This window comes from Sceloporus undulatus, chromosome 1 (genome assembly GCF_019175285.1).
Source record: "Sceloporus undulatus isolate JIND9_A2432 ecotype Alabama chromosome 1, SceUnd_v1.1, whole genome shotgun sequence".
Classification (NCBI taxonomy): domain Eukaryota; kingdom Metazoa; phylum Chordata; class Lepidosauria; order Squamata; family Phrynosomatidae; genus Sceloporus; species Sceloporus undulatus.
The window spans coordinates 9909570-9920292 of record NC_056522.1 but is presented as its reverse complement, the minus strand read 5'-3'; the positions used below and the strand labels follow the sequence as shown (position 1 = coordinate 9920292).

The window sequence follows — 10723 nt, the reverse complement described above, 5'->3', positions numbered from 1 at the left end:
GGGACGCCCGCCGGGCGGGATATGGCAACCTAATTATAACCTCCTGCGCCACCTCCAAATGCCCAGTTTTGATTCCCCCTAAGTAGAGCAAGAAAAATGTCACGGTAGGTTATTTTTATTCAGAAAGTGGCAGGAGAATACAAAAACATGTTTTCTAAAAAGATGAATCTCACTCAGTAAAAACATTTTCTTCTGCAGCTACGTGAATGGTAATTCCAATGAAAGGCCAGATTCCCAAGTTCTGAATGGAGATGAAAGTGGGGGCATCACTTTCCAATGGGACTGCAGAATACAATAAAATTACATTAATCCCACATGGAAACAGACATCCAGGTGTAACAAGCTTTGAATGTTCAAAACATGTCATTCCATAACAGAAAAGTGGTTCAGGTCCCTAGATCTATGAAATAAGGAGCTGACTTGGGCAGTACAAGCTGCCACTCGAGTTCAAGCACAACTGAGAGACAAAATGTGGGTGGTGGTGCTGATGCAGGATGAACATGTATGATGTGTCAGGGATGTGGGTGGTGGCCTTCACCGCTGGCTCGAATCACCACCTGGTTGTGCACCGCGTCTGACCAGTTGGTCCATTGGTTATAGCTTAGCAGAGTTACAGAGAATGTGCTGAAGACCCTGACAAACTCTCCAAGCCTTCTCACTCTTGCTTTCACAGAAGTCTTCACCCTTCTTCAGGATCCAGCTGGCTCGGTAGCTTCACCCAAGACCAGAGACAACTCAGTAGTCTTAAATAAAAGATCTACTTTTTCTACTATATACAACAGCTCCAAAACTATCACAACACAACAATACTCAACCCTCACTATCCACTACTACTACCCACTCTACAACCCACAAATGCATGGGATGCATAGTCATTATTATAGTAAGGAGGGTACCACCCCTGTGTCTGTTTCCACCCAGTAGGTGTGTACATCATTCTCATTGGTTCTCTTGGTTCATCCTACAATTAATGATTTCATCATCTCAGCCTTGACCACTTAACAATTGTCAGGTGTGTCCAATTATCCACTTTACATTTCTTGTCCTTGGCATTCAGGACTTGTTAATTGTATTACTATTTACACCTGTGTGGTTCTCAATTGGCTTCTGCTGAGTCATCCTGACTCTCACATGTTTTATTTCATTTACTGTATATCCCATGTTGCTTTTTCCTTAACATGATGGCCAATACTTATAGAATCATTGAGTCTGAAGAGGTCTCATAGGCTACCGAGTCCAACTCCACACTCAGTGCTGGAAATCTAGCTACACCATTGCCAGCAGGTAGCCTCTTTTTGAAGATGTCCAGTGAGAGTCACCTCACCCCTTCTCTAATTCAGCCCTATGTCTTTTCTTCACTAGGCTGAATATACCCATATCCCTCAACCAATAGGGTTTGTTCTCCTCAGGAGCATCACTAGTGGGTGCAGGGCATGTGGTTCACACCAGGTGACATTCTAAGGGAGGGTAATACCAGTGCTCCCCAAACATCTGCCTTTTGGCAGAAACAGGCTGTGGTATTCACTTGGGCCCTTTTAAAACGCTGGAGCTCAACGGAAGAGATGATGTAAATGGGGTTAGGCTCAGTGGGAGGAGAAAGGAGATGCCACCCAGGTTTTTTTAAAAGTTAAAATTTCATTTTTTTTAAAAAAATGATAATTTTATTCTTTCAAGATTTTATTTAAAATATCACATTTTACCACATTTTCACATTAACCACATGAAACTAGGTATATGTACGTTTAGACTGTGCATATGATATTGTAATTGAAAGGTATAATTTTAATTTTGCTAGTTGTCATAACTATTACAATTACATTCAGTGATATATGGGTATTACATTAGTACAAAAAAATTACTAAGGATTCTTTACGGTGTGGTATTGGAGGAAGTCAGTGGGAGGTGAAACCATGAGTTACCACACCAGTTGACACAAACCGTAGTGACGGCACTAATGGTAAGCATGCCTTCTGTTTTATTATCCAAGTCATTCATAGAGATGTCAAATAGCACTGGACCCAGGACAGAACCCCGTGGCATCCCAATAGTCACTTCTCTCCATGACAGAGAAGAGCCATAAGTGAGTACCCTTTAGGTTTGGTCTGTCAACCAATCACAAATCCACCTAACAATTGCATTATTTAGCCCACATTTTACTAGCTTTTTTGCCAGAATGTCTTGGGCCCAAAGCAGACAGGCCAAATAAAATGGTTTCCATCCACTTTAGGGGTGTGAGGCATAGATGATGCATGCCCCCGAAGTAGACAGGAGCCTCACCGAAGCTGCCAAAGGGCCCCCAAATCCACCTGCAAAAGGAGTGGAAAAATCTGCCTCTGCCAGTCATAGCTTGACACCTCTGGCAGTGGCCAATTTTGGGAGTGGGCTTTCCAGTCACCATGCTACTGGAGTGATCACAGCCAGAGTGGCTGCAGATCACTCCATTTCACCCATCTGCTTCGCCCCAGAGGGAATCTTGTTGAAGACCTTATTGAAACCAAGATATCCTACACCCTTCATCTACCAAGCTATCCAAAAAGTGATATTAGTCTGGCATGACTTGTTTTGGAGAAACTCATGTTGACTTTTAGAGATTGTGGCATTCTTTTCTAAGTGCTTATAGACTGTCTGTTTAAGTGATCTGCTCTAGAATCTTTCCTGGGATTGATCTCAGGCTGACTGGGTGGCATTTATTTGGGTCCTCCTTTTGGACTTGAAGGCACACACAGCAACAACAACAACAACAACAACAACAACAGGGGAAAGAAAGACCTTAAAAAAAAGTCATTCACCTTTCACTGAGAGGAAAGAAAATGAACCACAGAATGAAGCACTCTTGATTTTACATGGAAATAAATTCCACCTAAAGATTAGGAAGGTGTAAGAGCTCTTCATCAGTGGAATGATCTGTCCTGGAAGGTGATGGACTAACTTCACTGGATGCTGGATGCTGGATGGCTAACTCTCAGGAGTGCTCTAGCTTCAGTTTCCTAGTGGAAGGGTGTTGGACTAGATGGCCCTTGAAATTCCTTCCAACTGTATAATTCTGTGATTCTATTATTCTGAACCAACTTTGAATGAGCTGGGACTCTCCCATCTGTGCTAAGTCCCACCTCCATGCCCCCCCACATCTGTTTATCATGGGAACCATCAAAGAATGGATAGAGATACCATAATTTTTGCTTTACCTTCTACAGCATTTCAGCGTAAAACTACATTTCCCTATGGTTATAGTGCCACGAGGGCAGATGAAGGAATAGCAGGCACCACCAACATATCCGCATTCCCCATGGGTTGTGATCTCTGATCTGGCAGCCCCTGTGGAAAAAAATGAGATGAGAATTTGCACGCAAAGCAGGATGAAGGAACATTTGAGCATTGGGATCTGTGTACAGTGGGTTCTGTGTGGAAATCACTTTCCTTCCCAAGTACCTTTTCTCTTCCTGGATCAAGGCAGGGCAGATCACCCTTGTTGGAGGCAGCACTAATTGGCTAGCACCCAACACCGGGGTTCCCACAACATCTTTAAAGTAGCTTTGCAAGTGTTGTACAAATTCTTTTTTGGTGTGTGTATATTTTAACAGAAAGGTTACTACATGGACCACCTCTTCATCAACCTTAGCATAACATTTACTATCAACTCAATATTAAAAAGGGATGTTTGGTTGGGTAGCCATGGAAGGGTTATGTAGCCCAATGCTAGGAGCCTGCCCCAATATGGGAACCTGGTAGATGTGGCTTGGAAGCATAGTACATATAGACAGTATAGACCCTTTGAGGTTGATCCCTTCACATAGGAGTGTGATGGTGGGAAAGTGCCAAGTATCCCAGGAGAGTTGAAAATCAAAGGGCACTGTCATCTGGAACGACACCTTTTGGCTTACAATGCTTGTCATTTATTGTCTGGTCATTTCCACATCTCTGGCCATTCTTCCTCCTGGAAAAATCCACTCAAAATCCCCGAGAAACTGCCCCAAATACCCTTTGTTTGGCGGTGTGTGTGTGTGTGTTATGATGTACTTTTTATTAACATAACACAAATCAAACAAACACAAACAAACAAACAAATTTACAAACAATAAACAACATTTCAACAAAATACAATGATTATTTACATTATTACATTTGTTTGGCTGTTTGGGCCATTCTAATTCAGTCTCACTTGAAAGCAGACAGGTACCTTGTCCATTTTCAGCTAGACTCCTCAGTATTGCTAGCCAACCCATTTCCAGGTAGAGCGATCTTGGTACGATCTACTCTACAGACTTCTCCAGATTGGAGAGCCACTTCTGGAACCAGTAACTTATTGCCCTATCCTCTCAATTACTATAAATCTATCACCTTTTACATCATAGCTATTGTATGCATATGTGAGCGAGTCTCTCTGAGTGAAAATTGATTTTCCCTTGTTGCTATAAATAAAACTAACTGAGAACCTGCCTGTGGAGTTTTGATTTGCAACTGATATACATAGGCTAAAGGTACTCTAGCTCTCTCATTGCTTCCTATTGACCTTGTTAATTTCCCCATTGAGGTCAATAAGTGGGTGTCCTTTTGATACCTCCTCCAGTTTGGATAACAGTAAGAACACACAAATGGCTAAACACAGAGACCAAGACAGGGCTGTATATTTGTGTGCTGTGTGTTGCTTATGTTATGTCAACCTTGTGGTGAATGGAAATGTTGTGCAATGATGATGTATATCAGAGCTAAACCCCAGTAAGAATTAACTCGGTCAAATCACAATTACACTCAAAATTATTAGAATAAGGATTTCCAAAGAAAGTAATTATAGGAGGTGACAACAAATCATAGTGAAATTCACTGCAATAGAACATCCAGGCTAAGAGAATTATTATCAAAGATGATGACCAAAGGCACATCCACGCTATAGTTAGGACATGTCTTACCTAGCTGTATGTGGCTCTTACACTGGGGTGGAGGCAAAAAGTGTGGCCCTCCATACATAGGTGGACTGAAATGCCCAGAATCTGATGGGAGCTGTAGAGCAGCAACATTTGGAGAGCCACATTTCCCCACCCTTGCCTTGCAAGTAGTAGATTTCTTTTAGGCAGGCAGCATAGCCTCCAATGCCTGAGAGCTCTTGGGCAAGGCAGTTAGAAATCCTTGCTCTGTATGCAAATAGACCTGATGATCTAGGGGAGACAGTTTTTTTAAAAATGGCAGAAATTCCAACTGAACAAATTATCCTACATTTTAAAAAACACACCAAAGCACATCATGTTTGCTCCTTGTTTACACTTTGTGTCAATGTCAGTTGATCTATAGGAATCAGTAGCTCTTCTTTGTCGTGTATCAGAGGTGGGCAACTGTGGAAGGGTAGGGAGCCGCAGTAATCCTCCAAGAGGGCCACACTTCCCCCCCCACATCTAGTCCTTCCAAAAATCAAAATACTTCTCCCTCAATGCCCTCTAGGGGACATGGGCCATTCTTGCCATCTTTTGGGATCTACTTAGCCTTTTTACACCCAGGAGAGTCCTTTTTGAAAAGCTGGGAAGTGGGTAGGAGTCACTTCTTATTCACTTCCTGTTCCAAAAAATGAAACTTTTGGGGGAAATTTTGCCAAATGTGGCTGACATGCCTGCCACACCCTTAGAGTGCATTTGGGGACATTCTAGGACAACAAAAAAGGTTGCTGTTTTTTTTTATCCCTGGAATCAAATCAAGCTCCCTTAGTTTGTGAACTAACAGGGCACCCTATGGCTCATATACCAGTGCAAATCCAAAGTGGGTGATACATTTACTAGTGCAATGACCATTCTTTTCCATCATGAAATTTCCCTTGCCAGAGATAAAACCTTTCCAAAACCAGGTTTCTTCTGGCTTCATGAAGAACATCTAATATCCTCCATTGTGGAGCTGGAGTGCAAATTCATTCTCATGGAATGTGGTCCTTACACAATACTACATCATTGGATTATGTTGTTTTAGAAAGTATGCAAGGATGTTCAATAACACAAAGTGGGGATACATGTGCAAAACTTCCATAATCCTGAACTGATTACAACCATCCAGCATCAGGCAAAAATGGACCTGGTTGGTCTTATGCTTGCGTCAAAAGCCAATGTATCTTGTTTCCCTCGCATTTTTCCACTAGTTTCCAAACTGCACTTTTATTTCCAGCTACACATTTTGTGGCCAATGCAATGTACAAACAAACAAACCCTGGTGAAAACACACGAGTATCCTTTGACTTCTTAGCTGCTATATAGTAAAAACTAATGAGTGATTCTATCTTAGTTTATCAACCAAGAGAATGATCCAATGGCTCATCTGCCAATGTAATATCACCGCTGACACTTACAATACTGCAAGGGCCATTCCTGCTGTCTGATCAAATTTATAATATATAATAATAATAAAGATTTATTTATAGCCCTCCCAATCACAAAGAATCCGGGCGGGTTACAACAATAAAATACATCAATTACAATAGAGTTAAACATCAAACCCTAGACCTACCGCCCCCCCCCCCCCATACCCAGTACTGAAACAGAATTAAACAATAATAGTATAAAAAACATTAAAAACATTAAAAGCATTTAAAAAAAGGCAGAAACATAGGCGGGGAAGAATAGACAAATGAGGGGACAATATCTCTATATCTGGGGAGGGTAACTAAGTTGGAAAGACCTGCTGGTGTTATATGGTCATTCCTAGAAGTTCCCGTGATCAATCTGGCTGCTCCACCAAAATTGATATCTCTCCAAATAGGATTTCCCCCCTTTCTTTTATGATTTCTGGATAAACACTGTCATATAAGTGCTTGATAAACATTTAATGGCAGAATCCTGGATTCCCTGTTAGAGGAGAGAGATTGAATCAATATTGAATGGTTAATCAACATGGAGGTAATTGCAATGGATTCATGAAATTAACAATAGGATTTAGGTCAATGTATTTAGTTTCCATCTATTTTTCCAAGTGTATATTACCAGTTTTCCAACATCACATTTTTCTCTATCTGCACATTTTGTGTCCAACTGGATATTGAAAAAAACGAGATGGAAACTCTTGACTATCCTTTCATTTAATCAGAATCTTACCTGGTCCTTGGAGGAGCACAAGAAGAAGAACAGAAAAGAAAAGGTAAAGGATCTTCATCTTTTTGTTGCTTTCAGAATCAAGAATGTACTTGTAGTGGGCCATATGTCTGTATTTATAGTGCCATAAGTATTCTGTCATACCAATCCTTGTGATATGGGGTGTGTTATTTCCATCGGCATTTCCTTTACATGTTTTGTCATTAAGTAATCAAATACTGGGACATGTTGTATGTAGGTGAAGGACTTCCATACATCAAGGGCAATTGGAAGGAGACGTACTAGAGCTTAACTGCATATCACATGCTCTTCATGCAGAAAGTTCCAAGACCAATTCCTGTTATTTCCATATCAGGCTGAAAATGATCCCTGTTAGATTCTCTGGCAAGTTATCGCTAATGAGTATAGATAACGCTAAGCAAGACAGATGAAAGTCCCCACTCTCTATACGGCAGGTTCCTATACTTTTGAGGCAAGGATCATACCTTAGGATAGGGCACAGGACATTCCTGATTACCAAAGGTTGGGATGCCAAGGGCCTTGGCATTTTCAGGGAGAGGGGGGAAAGAGTCCCATCAAAATTTGGGAAAGTTACTGACCAGTCAATGCAGGGTAGCCTTTCTCGACCTCAGGGTGCTTGTGGGTGCAACATAAGTACATCGGCCTTGGCTGTTGTGCATCTTCAACCAGATCAGGGCATTAGCTGTTGGTCTGGGCTGGTCTTTTGAAGGAAAGAAGGAAGCTAACTAAGACGATTATCGCATTACAAAATAACTCGACTTATCCCTGACGGGAGCTTGCCATTTTGGAAAAGCAGCTGGATAATCATGGCTGAGATCCAGGCTGCAGCCAGGTTGCAGTCGCCCAGAGGCAGTGGTGGCAATTTGAATATGATAAAATTAGCTATTAATCCAAAACATGATTGTATCCAATCGGGATAAGTCGTGTTATTTTCTAATATGATAATCTCCTGAGTGAATACCTCTGGCAAATCTTTGCAAGCTGCAGCAATAAATCAAACACACCTTGCAAATTGTAGCAAGCTGCTGCTCTCCTAAATGAGCTTGAGATTTGCACTTGGCCTTTTGCTCTTGTCTGGAGCTTAGCTCAACGAGATTGGAGAACTTGCACCCCCACCTCATGCCTGGAGATGACCCACAAAATCTAGAGACTGTGGACCAGGACCCGAGATACGGAAACCTTACTTCAAAGTGACTCCTTATGACTAGCTTACATGATGGAGTTATCACCCATGGGCTTAAGGTCTAAATGATATATCCAAACCTTAGTTTGAAGATTAGAATCTGGTTCTGTCACAAGCCTTAAGTCTGTAATTTGCTGGCTAGCGTAAACCATTTTGCATTGAGGAACTATTTCATGGTTACCTAGCTTTTGAAACATGGTAGTTGCAATATCTGTAAAGAGGCCTTTAAGGTGAGAAATGTTCATGAGCCTAACTAGAGTACAATTAGATTTTCTACCTAGCCAAAGACACCCTGTTACAGTACTCCTCTTGTGCCTATGCAACCTACAGCACGTAGACCAGATAAGGACCCCTCAATCCCTTCCTTTAGATAAGGTAAAAGGCTTATTGTGTGAGTCAGAGCACATAGTGTTCAAGTTTTGCTTCTGTACCTATATAAACTGAACAATAAATACTCTGTTCTATGTTTTTGCTCTGTCTCTTGTGTTCATGTGCATTCCCTGCAAACAGTTTCAGGACCTGCCATTACAACTCTGCACCTCACTCGGGTGTACAAGACTGAGTTTTCGGTTTTGGCTTGACACTATCATATGTACTACAGCTGATGGAGTGGGGTATTAGTTCTCAGAGCTATGCACTGCTGTGGTCTGAATAGTGTGCACTGGGACGTAACACAATGGCTCCAAAGCTATCATATTCATGTTCTTGAATAAGCTGGGCACATAAAGAATCCTCACTAGAACAGCCATACTGGTTCTTGCTGACTGCTGAGTGAATCATTGATGGGTCATCAAGACTGATGGGAGTCATCTAAGGCCCTATTGAAGTTATGCCAGGGTCAGTGTGAAGGCAATGCAGGGGCAATCATGGGGTTTCAATAAGGAGCCATCTTAAACACAATCGGGGGTCATTCCAGGGTTAGGTAAATCCTCTTCTTCCCTGAATTTACATAACCCTGGAATGACCCTGGAATGACCCCTGATTGTGTTTAGGATGGCTCCTGGTTGCATTTGGCGTTGTGTGATAAACAAACTTGAAACTTTACCTAACCCTGTGTTTAAGATGGCTCCTGATTGCGTTTGGTGTCATGTGGTAAACAAACTTGAAATCCCATGATTGCCCCTGCATTGCCTTCACATTGCCTTCACATTGACCCTGGGATAACTTCAAATTTTGCTTGTGCGATAAGGGCCAAAGAGTCATCAAGATTGATGGGAACAGCCACAAAGAGGGTTTTCTCCCTTCTATCCACCAAATGTACACGAGAAGGTGGCAGGACTGAGAAAAAGAGTCTCCCCTTCTGCTCTTAAACAGGCCTATGTAGGAAGATATGGTCCTTCAGATAGAGTGGACCTGAGCCACATAGGATTTAATATATTCTAATAAACACTTTGAACTGTGCCCAGAAATGGATAGCCAGTGGAGCCGTTGAAGCAGAGAAATTTAAGATTCCTATAATCAACTCCAGTTAACATTCTAGCAGCAGTTTTTATTTTTGTACCAAGTGAAGTTTCTCCTACCTTCCATGTGATCTGACTTGGCAGGGACAATGTGAAGTCGAAGGCTTTCATGGCCGGCATCCATAATTTTTTTGTGGGTTTTTCGGGCTATGTGGCCATGTTCTAGAAGAGTATCTTCCTGACGTTTCGCCAGCATCTGTGGCTGGCATCTTCAGATGCCAGCCACAGATGCTGGCGAAACATCAGGAAGATACTCTTCTAGAACATGGCCACATAGCTCAAAAAACCCTCAAAAAACCTTGGCAGGGACAGTCCTGATTAATCCTGTGTCATCCCACTTGTTCAGCTTCTTTTAAAACATCTCAGTTTTTCTCGCTTCCTCCCACTTTCCACATTTGTCGCTAGTATCCTTCAGTTGCTGTAAACAGATTTCAAACTTCAAAAATAGTTTGCAGTGAGTTAACTCAGCAGAGGATCAGGGATTTTGGACTATACCTGCACAACATCTGGAGCAAAGCATGGCTCAGGTGGAGACATTAAGTGTGAGCATAGTATGAGGAAGCAGGTGATGTTTTTAAATGGAGGATGGATGGCTATCTGGCAACTTTGATTGTGTATTCCTGCATGGTAGGGGTTTGACTGGATAACCCTTGAGGTCTCTACAAACTCTATGATTCTATAAAGTTTCTTAAAGTCCAGTGCCAACACACTTAACAATGGAGCAGAGATACATAAACTGGTGCCCTCCATACACTTTAGTCTACTACTTTCAGCTGTTCCAGCTGGCATGCCCAATTCTAATAGGGATTATGAGTCCTAGGACTTTATCAAATGGGCAAAAAAGATGGGAGCATAGCGGGATGCTTCCATCAATATCACACAATAACACGAGATTATCACATGATGTCGAGTGATACTGCAATTATCCCGCAATTAAATAAAGAGGATTTCTAGTACCTCTTTTCATTCACAGGAAAATCACGTAAGTAAAAACAGTG

The 10723-nt window shown here is 41.8% G+C and overlaps 1 protein-coding gene across 1 annotated transcript; it reads right to left on the bottom strand.

The window, feature by feature from the left end:
- Nucleotides 1-2819: 2819 nt before the first annotated feature.
- On the bottom strand, nt 2820-7268 carry LOC121920506 (gallinacin-4-like). Its single transcript, XM_042447648.1, has 2 exons — nt 7065-7268; nt 2820-3315 (listed from the first exon to the last, which is right to left on the bottom strand). Exons 1-2 carry the CDS (start codon nt 7201-7203, stop codon nt 3182-3184), a joined length of 273 nt encoding a protein of 90 aa, XP_042303582.1. The 5' UTR covers nt 7204-7268; the 3' UTR covers nt 2820-3181.
- Between the last annotated feature and the right edge of the window lie 3455 nt (nt 7269-10723).

What these genes read in the sequence shown, in the direction of transcription:
- LOC121920506 (XM_042447648.1), bottom strand. Translation starts at nt 7,203, where the DNA reads ATGACAGAATACTTATGGCACTATAAATACAGACATATGGCCCACTAC. An exon ending in TGTGCTCCTCCAAGGACCAG is followed by an intron (nt 3,316 to 7,064) that starts GTAAGATTCTGA and finishes TTTTTTCCACAG; the next exon opens with GGGCTGCCAGATCAGAGATC.